Source organism: Bos indicus x Bos taurus, chromosome 26 (genome assembly GCF_003369695.1).
Source record: "Bos indicus x Bos taurus breed Angus x Brahman F1 hybrid chromosome 26, Bos_hybrid_MaternalHap_v2.0, whole genome shotgun sequence".
NCBI lineage: Eukaryota > Metazoa > Chordata > Mammalia > Artiodactyla > Bovidae > Bos > Bos indicus x Bos taurus.
In genome coordinates, this window is record NC_040101.1 from 27,624,790 (window position 1) to 27,639,294 (window position 14,505).

The 14,505-nt window shown below is 45.8% G+C and overlaps 1 protein-coding gene across 1 annotated transcript; it reads right to left on the reverse strand.

The window, feature by feature from the left end:
- Nucleotides 1–383: 383 nt before the first annotated feature.
- INA (internexin neuronal intermediate filament protein alpha) lies at nt 384–12,574 on the reverse strand. Its single transcript, XM_027529001.1, has 3 exons — nt 11,424–12,574; nt 3,665–3,789; nt 384–2,370 (listed from the first exon to the last, which is right to left on the reverse strand). Exons 1-3 carry the CDS (start codon nt 12,486–12,488, stop codon nt 2,061–2,063), a joined length of 1,500 nt encoding a protein of 499 aa, XP_027384802.1. The 5' UTR covers nt 12,489–12,574; the 3' UTR covers nt 384–2,060.
- Between the last annotated feature and the right edge of the window lie 1,931 nt (nt 12,575–14,505).

Below are 14,505 nucleotides of genomic sequence, written 5' to 3' on the forward strand. Positions count from 1 at the left end.
CAAAGAAGGAAAAGATTCTTACTGTTTTGAAGAACTTTTTAATCATGTGCCTTCTGCCAGTTCATTCTCAGAAATCTTCAGCAAGCTAAGCTAGTTAAATCATTATCCAGGCATGGAATACATTGTCTTTCATCATTTGATTGATTTGATTTCCCCATTTCCTGCCATGAACTGCCCACTTAGTGCATTATGTTTCAGACCAGACAGTCTGCAGACTATAACCCTGAGGCTTTGACAGGGGAAAAAAAAAAAAAAATGAAACACTAAACAAGGATGCACAGAACAGAGAACATACGATTTCTGAATTATCAGGGGGTGCAATTGTTCACTGAACCAAAACAGTTCTTCTCTCAGTTAAAGCAGCAGAAACCACAAAACACAAGTTATGTTGATGGGATTCGTGTGACTTTTAATTCTTATTTTACTAATGTTTTACAGTAAGTGTAAGGAGTAAAGACAGGAATGGAGTGAGGGAAAGGAAGAAGAGAAACGTATTCTTTCAAGTTCCTTGAACGGCTAAAGCACGTGCTAGGATCAGAAAGTTGAGTAAAAGCATCATGTCCTTTTCACCACGGAAATGGAGATGTGTGACACACATATGGCAACTCTTCAGATCTGTGGAAGTGACTCTGACAGAGAATTAATTCTGCATCAAACTTGGCACATGTGGAAGACTGGGCAATGCAGGTGCTACACAGCTGGGCAAATGAAAACTGGACTTCCTAGAACCTATTTCCTAGCGTGCGAGCAGGACATCTGTGCCCCTTCTCTGGTCTGAGAGTCTCTTCCTCTCCAGCAGGGGAGCAAGACCCCACCAACTATGCAGCAACAGGAAATCTGTTGGGCAAGACTGTTAGAAGATCAAGATTTCTTTTTTATATTTATTTGCTGTGGTGTTGATTGACCAGAAGGGACTCTTTACTTTTGGGCAGGAGCATTGTGTCCTGGTGATAAGATAATCTACATTTAGCATTCTTAAAAGGCATAAGTGTGAAGACAAGGCCTTTTTAGGACCTAGACCAGTGGGGAGGGAAATACGAGGATTTTAAGGTTAAAGGCATGAACAGCTAATTCTCTATCACCACAAATGAACTGCCACGGATAAATGAGACCTTGTCTTTTCCCCTTCATACAAATACTCACCTCTTCTAGCTTACACTTCTAAATCTAAGGTCAGCTTAATCACAGTTTGGGATTAACTATGAGTGTGCTTCTAAAGTTAAGGTGAAAAGCTACATTCTTAATAAACTATTCCTTTTTCCTAATTAAATGGATTTGAATAAGCTAAGGGGTAACCCACAAAACTTATCACTGCCTTTTTTTTTAAAGTATATAATTAAAAGGACATGAAATGGACAGGGAGAAGTCATTACACGAATCATAGAAATGGTCAACATGCATCTAATTCTACTTACTGAGCAGAGAGAGCTAAAGGGGTTAAGTTCTTTTGAGAAGAACCTAAATGTGTTTTAAAAGGACAAATACTACACTATCCTTTTTTTTTTTTTTTTCCTGAATGGAAGAAAGGATATATGGAATTGCAGCGGGGTGAGAGGGAAAATACCCATTAAACAAACACCTATCATTTGTGAAACAATTCTATCGAGTGGTGTCGGGTGTGGACTGTGGGTTTATCTCTGGCAGTGATTTTATGTTTTAGGTATCTAGAGTGAGATTACATAGCTGGGTAACGGCTGGGTATGGTGAGTGAATATAGGTTTTAATTTCAGTTCACAGCAAGATGGTGATGATCACAGATTTAGCACCTTCGTTTGTACTTCCTCTGTACCTGAATCATCTATAGCTGTGAAGCCTGAGCTTTAGGTGAGAAAGCTGCATTCTTAGATAACTCCTCTGTGATTGCTCTAGGACTGCGGTTTGCTCCAATCTAAGGTGTGGATTTCTTATTAGAGAAAGTAAGTATTCGATGCTAAATATGAGACTGAAGCCTTGAAGACAATGTGGAGTGGCGACAGGTGTTTTGGATCAGGAATAGGCTGTTTGACAAGTCAAGTGTGTATTATCCCCTCCTAAGCATTAACTTTTTTTAAGCAAGAGAATTATATTTTTTGGCTTGAAATGGTGGTTTCTTCTATATTTGATTTCTCGGTTTTCTTAGTAGATATCACTGTCTCCTCCAATATTTCTTCAAAACTTTCCCCTATCTGGGAGGTTTTCTTTGAGGCTATCTTAGAAGCCTCCTCTTCCTCCTCCTCTTTCTTAAGAGACAGCCCAGTGGCTGACCCTTTGGAGGTAGTAGAACTGAGGATTCTAGGTGGGAGCAGATAGCTTGGGTTGGGAAGTGGATTCAGCCCCGAAATGCTTAATCCACTGGTGCTGAAACGTGTCTCTTCGCCTTCCAGCAGCTTCCTGTAAATCCAACAGAGAAAAACTCTTAGGAAGTCAACTTGCAACTTCTGAAAGAATTTAACCATCCATCCCCTATTCATTTCAGAAAGACTTCAGATTTCAGATTTCACAGTTTCTTCATGACATTGAGACCAATAAATATTGAATTTCAAGGCCAAAGACTTGGACTTTATCCAGCATACACACACACCTTTTCATCCAGCGCACGCACACACACACACACGCCTTTAGCACCAGCTATGTTTAAAGCACTGTCAAGGGGAAACCTATCTTATTTGCAAATACATTAAAAAAAAAAAAAAAACCTTCAACTCCCCCTTGGTTTCATCACACCCAGTTTTGGCACTTAAGAGTCTACAAAGATCTACGGAGAAGTAATTTACTAATTAATACCTTAAGTGCAACAGGGATAAGAAGGTAAGAAGTCCACAAAGAAACTGCCTAATTCAGCCTGAACTTGAGATCTGTATTTTTTCAGCATGTCAGGGTACAAAGGAAATGGAATCAGCAATAATAGAAACCAAGGAAGTAACCTGTTTCAGATACCAAGCTTTTTCCCAGCCTGGCCTAAACAGCATCATAACAGAATGGCTCCAGTATCTTTCTTTTCCTCTCATAATTCTGGTAACTTTTATCGTTTAAAAAAAGAAACAGAAACCCAAAACACTATCAAATCCTCTGGGAGCTTTAAAGTAGTATACAAAGTGTCAGAATAAAAGAAAAAATTCTCAGACAGATCTGAGGTTGAATCTGAACTCTTTCATTTACCAACACTGTGATTTTCAGCAAGTTACACAGTCTATTGTTCAAGTTTCCTCATCTGCAAAATGATGATATAACCTGATACCTAGATAATTTATATGCAGAATCTAATATAGTGCCTAGCACACAGTAGTCATCCAAAAAGTAGTAGCTGCTGTCATTTTTTTTAAGGTAAATGTTTACTTACACAGGTATCCAGGAGCATACTTCATCTGTGAGGACTTTCTATGTTGTATGAACCCTGTTTTTAAAGTTAGAGTCTGGTGGGTTTTACTTCAACCTCTGTGCACTCACATTATTGCCTTAAATCTCTGCAGAGGCGGGTAGACTGCTCCAGGCCTCCAGGCACTAGTGGGGTGGAGCTGGGACCTAACCAAGTTGAGGGACGTAAGGGTCAGCTTACCTGAAAGGAGGCAGTGATGCCTTTCCTCATCCCCTGCTTCACCCATAAACTGGAGCCTAAAACCACTTATGTGGGTAGCGATGCCCCAGGTGATAGGATCTGCCTAGGTGAGCATGCCCTGTGACATACCTGTAAGCTGCTATCTCAATGTCAAGAGCCATTTTGACATTGAGCAAGTCCTGGTATTCCCGAAGGTGGCGCGCCATCTCACTCTTGGTGTTCCTCAGATCATTCTCCAGCTGCCCAATGTTATCCTGAAAAGCAGCAACACAAATCCAATATATGTAGGCCAAACTGGCCGACATTCATTGAGATTGAGAAAGCAAGGATTCTCAACTCTGCCTACACATTAAAAATCCATACCTGTCCCTCAGCCCAGATTCTGATCCAACTGTTCCAGGATGGGGTCCCAACATCTTAATTTTTCCATAAAGGTCCCAGGAGATCTGGATACATTTCTATCAGGGGTCACAGGGTTCTCAACTAAACACCGGGAAGATATTTATGTTTTACTCACTTACTGTCCCTCCCTTGCTATTGTATTACTGCTGAATCACTCAGTTGTTGAATGTCCTTTTTGAAACCAAAGGCTCAGGTCAGGAGCTTAGATTCAGAAAATGCCAACTGTGGAGAGCCCAGAGAGGATGGCAAGTCTCTGCCTCCATTCATTGTGATGGTTTCATGAAGTCTGCTAGTCAATCACTTCACTGACCGAACTTTACATGACAGATAGGAAGCATAGACACTTCAAGGAATTTTTTTTTTTTTAATCCAAATGGCAGATTGAAATTATAATTTTTTAAAAAAAGAAACTTAAGTTCATATAATACTTGTGCTTTAAGTTCCTCCAGGTACAAAACCAGGCACAGAAGAAAAAAAGGTTTAAATCTGTGATTCTTGAGAAACGAGAGGATCTTTTAAAAACACAGCAGATCCTATTCCTCATCTACTTAACACCCTCCAACAGCTTTGGAATTAAGTGCAAACTTCTCAGCACAGCCTATACTTTTCACCTTGCTCAGTATGTTTTAGTTACCGTGGCCTTCTCTTTTGCTCCTTAAACTTACCAAGTTCACTGCTATCGCAGGCCCATTAGACTAGCTCTTTCCTCTGTTTGGAATGCTCTGTGGTGGGTCTTCACATGGCTGACTTCATGTCATACAAGATTCAGTTCAAATGTCCTTTACTCAGGTCTTCAGCATCCAATTTAAGTACCCTCTCCACACTGATCTAGCATGTACTTTTACCTTAAGCCGGGGAAACTGCTAGCCCATGAAGGAAATTTGTGAAAACTTTAAAAAAAGTATCTTCAGAAAAAAGCCCCCACCTGAAAGTGGCCACTCTGCTTTTTAGCTCTTATTATATGGATAATTCTTTGTTGAGGGGAGCTGTCGCTGTGAATGTAGGATTTTTAGCAGCATTCCTGACCTCTATCAACTAGATGCCAGCAGCACCTTCTCTCCCAGCTGTGATAACCAGCAATGTCTCCAGACATTGCTAAATGGCCCTGGGAGGGTAAATCCACTGGTAGAAAACTATTGTACTGGGATGTAATTTACATGGAAGCCGTCTGTCTAGTTCACCCCGGGAAGCCCATAGCCTAGCACAATGAACACTGGAGATGCTCAATGAATGATTGTTGAATGAATTTTTCTTATTCTGAGCAAATAACTCATATAATTCAGTTGCAATTCTCAACATGGTGAGTACAGTGGCTGAGAGTTATTTTTATGAAACAGTCATGCAGATAAATATATCAGAAACCTCAAGAAAGTGCTGAGGAACCCTTTGAACTTCCCTTGTAGGGATGATAAAATGCTGGTGAAAGCCAGGGCTGATAGATCAGGGGGTGCAAACTTCCAAATCAAAAGAATCTGCAGAAAGAATTAAAATTCATACCACCTACCTGTTCTATAAATATTGACAGGAATACTGCAAAGAAAAAACCCAATTAACTGATGGGTTCAGAGCAAGGAATGATGGGTTCAGAGCAAGGAATGATAAGCAGTGAGGAAAATATATAATACACTGAACAATGGTGGAAATATTCCAAAGTGTGTTAAGAGATCATAAGAGTTTAAAGGGATTTTTGTCAAGAAATTTTACTTGATAGTTGCTATATTTGAGGTTAAATAGTGTTAGTTGCTCAGTTGTGTCCGACTCTTTGCAACCCCATGGACCGTAGCCCACAAGTCTCCTCCGTTCATGGGATTTTCCAGACAAGAATATTGGAGTGGGTTGCCATTTCCTTCTCCAGGGGATCTTCCTGTCCCAGGGATTGAACCCAGTTGTCCTGCATTGCAGGCAGACTCTACCATCTGAGCTACAAGCAAATCTAGTGATGCCCTAGGAGTAAGAGAATCAATATACTGTGGTAAGGGGAAAAGAGTCTAAGGTGAAGGAAAAGGAGAAAGGGGAGCAAGTATTCTCATTATACAGAGGGGCAGGAGAAATGTTACAGGAGGAAAAAAAGAGGATTGCATCAAGATCTTTGGATTGCATTTCTTGCCCTGACACCAACATCTAACATACCTCAGTTTTCTATACTCTACTTTCTTTGAAACTTCCATTTCTGTATATGGGAAATTATAATGTTTCTTCTTTTCTGAGGTATTCTGAGATCCTCAAGTGAGGATTTCAATTTAATGCACCTCACATTATGATGTGATGAGTTCATTATCTGGTCAATTAGATAATAGTCATTAGAACAACATTTGGTACCTAGGAACTGCTTACTAAATGTTAGTAATTTTTATTATTGTTAATATCATACCATGTGACTCTACCTTTTTAATGATATGGACAAATTGATCACGAGCCCTCCCTACAACCCCTTAGATCAGCGGTCCCAACCCTTTGTGGCACTGGGGACTGGTTTCGTGGAAAACAATTTTTCCACGGATTGAGGGGAGGGGATGGTTTTGGAATGATTCAATCACACTGCATTTGTTGTGCACTTTATTTCTATTATTACATCGGCTCCACCTTGGATCATCAGGGATTAGATCCCAGAAATAGGCAACCTCTGGCTTAGATAACTAAAGAAAGCAACGTATAATAAAACTTTAACATTGGAGAGTTGGAGGCAAATCCCATAAAGCACTGGATTATTTTTTGTTTTTCACGAAGATGTACATCTCCATAACAGTTGGATTTTTTTTTTTTTTCATTTAAAGGATATTATTTTCTTTCTCCAGATAGGAAGGTACAAAGTTAAAACCTTAAATTCCAGAATTTAATATAATACTTCATTCTTCAAAACAGCCACAGGCTTTTCAGCTCTGGACACCCAGGTTTCCATAACAGTTTTTAATAACAAATGTAAATAAAAACTTTTCTAAAGTGCTTTGTACTACTCTTTCCTAGGATACTAAACAAAATGCAACCTTTCTCAGCAACTAAGGATTAAGATAATGATCAATTATTTCTCTAGAATTCTGTGATGTGTTTTATCTTTTAGGTCAACTAAGGTATATATAAGGCTGTGTATTTTCCCTAAATGGCCCCTGAGAGCAGTATTTGAACTAGTGTTTGCTACTAGTGGTTTTCTTTGTCCTGAAAGTTGAACTAATCTGCTACTCACTCCTGACAATGCCTGACTCCGGTGGTTCCTCTTCTCTATCTTGCCGCAGGCTTGAAATCCAAATAGCAAAGTGCTTTAGAATCACAAAGTAAAGTAACAAATAAGCTGGGGGGCAACAGAGGGGCCAACTTCCGAATATGTGATTTAGAGACAGATGTGTCACATCAGCAGGTTAATTAGTTCCTTTTAAAAAAATTATTTTTGTTTCACAGCTGTTTTCTGAATGAGAGGTTGCTGGGGACCTGAGTTCTAGATAGATGAGATTTCCTTGAACTTTTCTGCCACACATTTCACAGGTCTATTTTATGGATCAGTGTAGACATAAAGCATGACTTTGCTCTTTTTAGAAGAAACTATGCTGACTGCTGACCCCTGCTCTTCAACATCTAGGCTCTTTGTCTGCGCTTTCTTCCCCACCCTAGGCAGTCTTGCATTGCCCTTCAAAAGCCCTGCCAAAGATGGCCTCCAGCTGGAAATCTGAGCAAAGCGCTGCAGTCTGCCCCCTCCCCCAACCACGCAGCAGCTGCTGACTTAGACTGAGGGAACAGGAGAGAGGCACTCCCATTCCAAGGGTCTCTCCTGGAATGGCTAACCAGAGTGCTGAGCATCCTCCTCGGGGCTCGAAGGATGTGGACTGGGAGTAAGAGAGAGAACAGGCCACCAGAACATCTGCAGTGGCGCGCAGGTCAACAGACAGAGCTGTGGGTTCATCACTTTTAGGGGCCCTCACCCAGGGGAACAGTAGTGAGTGCGGCACCATCTGATTGAAGAAGGCTGTTCAGAATTACTGCTCTGTCTGATAACGAAGGTGGAGAGAGAGGATTTCTATATGTGGTACACTCACAGGTCACTCTGCTGCCTTTTCTCACTCCTATCTTTGTTTCTTCCCATGATTTTTTCTACAATACTTTAAAAATGTTGCACTATAAGTATTTCTATAGGCTGGTTTACACTGGGAAAGGTGGTTTAAGTCAGTGCACCCCCAAATCAGTCTGAGGAATTGATAGGCTGCAGTGCTTTTATTGAAACTGCATATTCTTGGGCCCCACCTGCAAACTACTGAATCCATATCTTTGGGAGTAAGCCTGAGACTCTTTCTGTTAAGCCCCCAAGTAACCTTGGCGGGTCAATGGGTTTAGGAACCACTAGTTTTTCTGTAAGGGCTCTATCAGGGTGGGCCAGGTGGCAATAATACAGTGAGGTGGTATGTTTGGTGTTTAGTTGCTAAGTCATGTCTCTTTGTGATCCCATGGACTTTAGCCCACCAGGCTCCTTTGTCCATGGGATTTCCCAGGCAAGAATACTAGAGAAGGTTACCATTTCCTCCTCCAGGGGAATCTTCCTGATCCCCAGGGATCAAACCTGCATCTCCTGCATTGGCAGGCAGATTCTTTACCACTGAGCCACCAGGGAAGCCCTAATATACTGAGGTAGAGGGGACAAAAACAGAACAAAAGAAAGCAAAAAACATATGGAAGAGTTGAAAAAAAAGAGAGAGAAGGGGACCAAATGAAGACCTTTTTCTTGAATTCTAATTTCAGAAATGGATCTATCAGGTTATAGATTTATATGCAGCCACTGCCACCCCCAATCTCCAAGGGGCCAGCCCCTTCCTGCTGTTTAATTAGGCTACATTTCAATCTCATACTGGAGAGAAGAGGGCAGACTTGGCTCATCTCCCTGGAGAGCATTAACTGATGGTGTGATCCTGATTGTTCCGCAAGGTCTTTCAAGGAAAGCTTCAGCTTTCCAAGATTGACCATCATACAGGGCCAGGGCCCCCAGTACCGTCCAAAAATGTCCTTAGGCATCTTTGGCAGAACAGGGACTCTAATGGTGGTGAAGCAGGAACCAGAATCACCCTGTGTCAGAAATGGAAAGCCTTTAGTTAAAGAGGATGGCTCTGTTTGGCTTCTGAGGACAATAGTCCTAGCACCTCTTAATTTTTCGTGTCGCCTGATTCAACCCTTGCATACACCACGGTATACTCACTATTAATATGTCACCTTGAATCATTCTTCACCCTTTCAAAAGTGTGATAAGCTTTCTTTCCTCAAATAGGCTGTCAGCTCTCTGGGGCAGGGAAAACGTGACTTTAATGGGGCCTTCCTCTGCCTTTAAGAGGGTGGCAAACCTGCAAAGGAAAATGGGCCTACCACTAATCTCTGAAGCAGAAGAAAGAGAACAGCCTCCCATCACTGCAGTGAAAGGGGAGGGGGAGGGGTTAGAGGGCAAGAAAACAATGGCTGAATCTCACTGTGGGGAAGGCGGCTTTTCATCTCAATCAGCGCTGCTAAGATTGTCACAACAGCCTGATGACACCCTTGTGGCTTCAGGACCCGCAGGTGAAGATGTGCACCCCTCCTCAGCTTTTATATAGATATATATATCTGTTGTCTGAGCTCCTCTTCCATTCTCAGCAGGTCCACTGAGGCTACGGCTGATGGGGGCAGCACTGCAGAGCTGCAGATGCCGCAGTTTCTGTTGTTTTTTGTTTTCTGCAGGCTAGTCTGGATGACCCTACTATTGTCTAACATTGAAAGCCTTTTAAAGCAAACAAAACAAACCAGACAATACTGTCACTATTTCTTAGAATATAGGGGCTACACCAAGCAACCAGAGGACATGGCAAAGCCCAATTCAGATGGTGATTATGGGTAAGTTATCCTTTTTAGAGAAATACTGGGCTAGCCCAGCAGAAGACCATGTAGCCCATCCTTTGAAGCTTCTAGAAGAAAATACGAAGTCTCAATTAACTAAATGTAATTAGTTCAGGCCATTGAGAGCTAGGCCACATAGTGAAAAGTTCAAGTTAAACATTTTGAAGTGGAATAAAAGTATTTATTTGAATATTACTGTAATTATAAATACCAAAATAAATAGCCCAAGCAAGCTTTCTTCATTTATCAAAGGGAGCTATTTATAATGAACAGCAAATACTGCACACCCATAATAATTCTCTGGCTCCAGACAAAAATAGCACTTTGAGGATTCACTGCTTTCTTGATTGATTTTCTTAATGTTCCTAAACATAATTAATTTTATCAAATGGAAACTTTGAGCTTGGTAGAATGAATTATTGCAAGTTTCTGAACTATTAGCATTCTATCCAATGGAACTTTTATTGCACCTTGAAACTGAACCACACTATTTAGATTCTTTTCCACACTTTTCACCTGTCTCTGTGTCCTTTGTGGTCATAAGCCCAGAATGTTCCATGTAGTAAAACTGAAGGTGCAGTGGCCTTTGTTTGGAGAGAAAAGGAGGAAAGAGCCAATCGATACCTTCACAGGACCTTAGAGGACAGGCAAAGATGGGGAAAAAATAAGTGACCTATAACAAAGATGCACTCATCTCTGTGATTTATCACATGCACTTAGGATGGAAAAATGTTAAGGAAATGGGAATTTTCGAGTGGGACTTCACTGCTGCGGGGCAGACTAAGTGGTTTTTGTTAAATGCTAAGCCATCCATGAACGTGAAAATTGATGCTGTCCACGAGGTGACCCTTGATTGCAGGTAGCCGAGACTGATGTGTTTGTGTTGAGAAAAAAAAAAATCGAAGCAGTTAATTGTCTAGAGAGTCATAACTGGGACAAGAGACAGGAGGGAAATTCTGAGATGGGAAGAACTCTAGATCAGCACCGAGGACAGCGCCCTACCATCCTCCTTTCCTAACGTCTGTAATGCTTTCTTTAGGAAGAAATACCGTAAGTCAGTGGCCGAGGGAACTGAGTGTATGCTGGGGGAGAACAGAGCAGGGCGGTTATTACTAGCCCAATCACTCATCTCCTTGACTGCCAGTCTCTACTCCTTTGAGAGCAAAAGTCAAGACAACGGGATAGAACTCTTGCCAGTATAGTCTCGCATTCTTCCCCCACCCAAGTGCAGAAATATTCCCAGGACGCACAGAAAGCATTTCAAAGTCAATCAAACAAGCCAGACAGCAGAAACAGCACCGCCAACCACGGAGAGGCTGCGACCTACCCCTATTGCGCTCACCCCTCTTTGGGAGGGGTTGTTCTTCAGGTCGCCAGCGTGTTTATGCCCACCTGCTGAAGCTTGAGGGCTTCTTTGTTAGAAGGGCTCAGACAGGGACGCAAGTGAGGGGCAGGGAAAGAGGGCGTCCAGGCCCCTAAAATTAGCGAGAGAGGCTCCAGGGCTTTTTGTTTGCCAGTGCCTCTGGGCGGGGCGCTTTCCGTCCCCTCCTTTATCCGCCCCTTGATTTCGAGGGCCCCAACCGTGCGAGAAATACGCGCTGGAGAGCAGAGGGCTCCCTTCTCTACGCGGCGCTCCAACCTTTACCTGGTAGCTGGCCACCTCGGCACTGTGTCGCTCCTCCAGCTCCAGGATCTGCCTCTCCAGGGACTCATTGGCCCCGCGCAGGCCCTCGATCTCGATGGTGCGTGCCTGCAGCTGGCGCCGGTACTCGTGAATCTCCTCGCGGCTGGCCCGGATGGCCTCGGTGCTGCGCGCCGCCTGCTCGTTCAGGTTGGCAAACTTGGACTTGTACCACTCCTCGGCCGACTGCAAGTTCTTGGCGGCCAGCGACTCATACTGGGCGCGGATCTCCCTCAGCGCCGAACTCAGATCTGGTTTAGCCACAGCCACGTCCACCTCGGCCGCGGCCTGCGAAGACGCCTGCAGCGTGGCCAGCAGCTCGGCCACCTCCTCGTCGTGCACCTGGCGCACGAAGGCCAGCTCGTCCAGCAGTGACTCTACCTTCTTCTCCAGATCCAGGCGGGCAAGCGTGGCGCCGTCCACGTCGCGCTGCTGCGCCTTCAGGGCGCGCTCGGCCCCTTCGCGCCCCCGGCTCTCCTCCTCGCAGCGCGCCCGCAGCCGCTGCACCTCCTCGGCCAGCCCGTCGCGCTCCAGCAGGGCCTGCGCGCGCGCCGAACTAGCCTCCTCCAGCTGCGCGCGCAGATCGCGCAGCTCGCGCTGGAAGAGCTCGCCGACGCGCGACGGCTCGGCGTGGCGCTGCCGCAGCGCGGCCAGCTCGGCCTCGAGCGCTCGGTTCTGCGTCTCCAGCTGGTGCACCTTCTCGATGAACACGGCGAAGCGGTCGTTGAGACCCTGCAGCTGCTCCTTCTCGTTAGTGCGGATGATCTTGTACTCATTGGTGCGCGCCGCCGCCTGACTCAGGTCCAGCCCGTCGGACGCCGGGGACCGGCGGTAGGCCAGGCCCAGGCCGAGCGACGAGGCCGAGGAGCAGGCGGCCGAGGAGGCCACATTGCTGCGGGACAGCGACTGCGAGCGGAAGCTCCCCGAGCCGCCAGCCCCGGAGAGGCGCGAGGACAGGCGCGAGCCGTCCCCGAACACCTTGCGGTAAGAGGAGGAGGCGCACAGGTAGTGCTCCGAGCCGAAGCTCATGGTGCCGAGACCAGGGCCGGGAGAGCGGCTGCGGCTGCGGCTGGCGCTGGCGAGGAGAGGAGAGGTGCGCCGGGCGGGGCGCGGTGGGGCGGCGTGCACGGGGTTTTAAGGCGTGGGGGGTGGGGGGACGACTGGGGCGGCGCGTTGGGGGCGGAGCTCCTGCTCGGGTCGGGCGGAGAGGGGAGAGGGGAGAGGGGGGCCTCCAGGAGCGGGGGCGGGGAAGCGCAGTGACTCCTGCAGCTGCGCGCGCCCCGGACCGAGGGCGAGGGGACAGAGCCATTTGTGTAGGAGCCAACGCCTGTCTGATGAGCCCCTCGCCGAGAATCGTCTGGTTTGGAAGTGACTTGTGTGGAGGGGTTCCTGAGCGATGGGGGTTTCCCATCTGCAAACTGCGCGGTTCTATCGCGTCCCTTGACCCTGCCCTCGCCCGCTTTAATCCACTGGGAGATTAGTGTTTTCTGCGAGGTGTGCTGTACTCTCACACCCACCCCGGGGCTCCCGGGCGTGAGGCCCTGTTTTTCCAGTTAGAGTGTAGACCCTCAGGGCGCGGCTTTGTCCCGTCCTTCAGCCCGCTCGGGGTTCCCAGGGGAAAAGTGGGTCTCCGTCAGAGAGCACCGCATCAGCTTCTCCTCTGCGGCTCTCGGGGGCGCCCGGGTTGGGTGGCTGCACCGAAAGCCTGCAACGCCCCGGGGAAGAGAGGAGAGGGAGGTGCGGCGCGAGAGCCTGAGTTGCAGGGAATGGAGAGAAGCCGAGGGAAAAGCTGGGATGGCCATGATGGGCGGAGCTGAGGTGCCCCTGCCACTTATGTGTTAAGTGTGCGTTCCTGTTCACCACTGTCCCCCACCACTCTCCACTAATTAATGTCCGCCTTCTTAATTCATCTACTTTACCTGTCTGGCCCTGTAGGCGTTTGAGATTTCAGTCTGTGAATATTTTTATCTGGTTTAGAAGATCTGTCTTTGGACAAAAGCTGCTGCTGCTGCTGCTAAGTCGCTTCAGTCGTGTCCGACTCTGTGCGACCCCATAGACGGCAGCCCACCAGGCTCCCCCGTCCCTGGGATTCTCCAGGCAAGAACACTGGAGTGGGTTGCCATTTCCTTCTCCAATGCATGAAAGTGAAAAGTGCAAGTGAAGTCGCTTAGTCGTGTCCGACTCCTAGTGACCCCATGGACTGCAGCCTACCAGGCTCCTCCGTCCATGGGATTTTCCAGGCAGAAGTACTGGAGTGGGCAATTGCCTTCTCCATTTGGACAAAAGAGGTCCCTGCAAACATTAAGTTCCGAAAGTGCAGAAGAGTGCTGTTGACTGAGCTGGCCTCCCTATCTGCACAGGGGTGATTTCCAAGAATGGGATCTGTAAAGATGAGGGCTGGGAGGAAGCAGAGTGGGGTCTTCAAACTTGTAATCTCTCAGGATGTGGCTATGACTTTGAGGAGGGAAGGGGAGGAACTTTTTAGTAGATTCCAGAATTCCAAACTGAAGGCCTTTTTTGATCTTGGAATCTCAAGGATGTAATTCTGTGATAAATTTTACTTTCATGGAAGAAATATTACCTGAGACAGGCCTCTAAAAAGGGGACGGGGAATAGAGTCCTGTGGGACTTTGGAGCATATTCTTGTCTTTGTGCTTTATGTCTTGTAAGATAACTGGGCCCTACCACAGCCTGGTCCTTGGTTCCTCCTCAGAAACCAAGACCTGAGCGGCAGGGACTCAATTCTGAGTTCAGTGGACTCAGAAATACCTGGTAATGTGAAGGATGGAAGAGTGCTGACGTCACTGAATGAATGTTTTCTGCCAGCTATCGTGGCAAGAAGTTTGCATAGGTTTACTTCCTTCTGGCTACTCCCCAAGGTGACCTTTATCCGCATCTTACTGATAAGAAGCAGGCTTAGCTGCAGCACCCTGCATAAGATTCCTAGCAAGCAAACACACTTTCTTTCCTCACTGCATAATTCTACTTAAAGCAATGAGACTCTCAAAGTTTTATTAATTTCTATGTAGCCAGAATAAAGCTAAGT

What these genes read in the sequence shown, in the direction of transcription:
- INA (XM_027529001.1), bottom strand. Translation starts at nt 12,488, where the DNA reads ATGAGCTTCGGCTCGGAGCACTACCTGTGCGCCTCCTCCTCTTACCGC. An exon ending in CCGAGGTGGCCAGCTACCAG is followed by an intron (nt 3,790 to 11,423) that starts GTAAAGGTTGGA and finishes GCTGCTTTTCAG; the next exon opens with GATAACATTGGGCAGCTGGA. An exon ending in ATTGAGATAGCAGCTTACAG is followed by an intron (nt 2,371 to 3,664) that starts GTATGTCACAGG and finishes TTGGATTTACAG; the next exon opens with GAAGCTGCTGGAAGGCGAAG.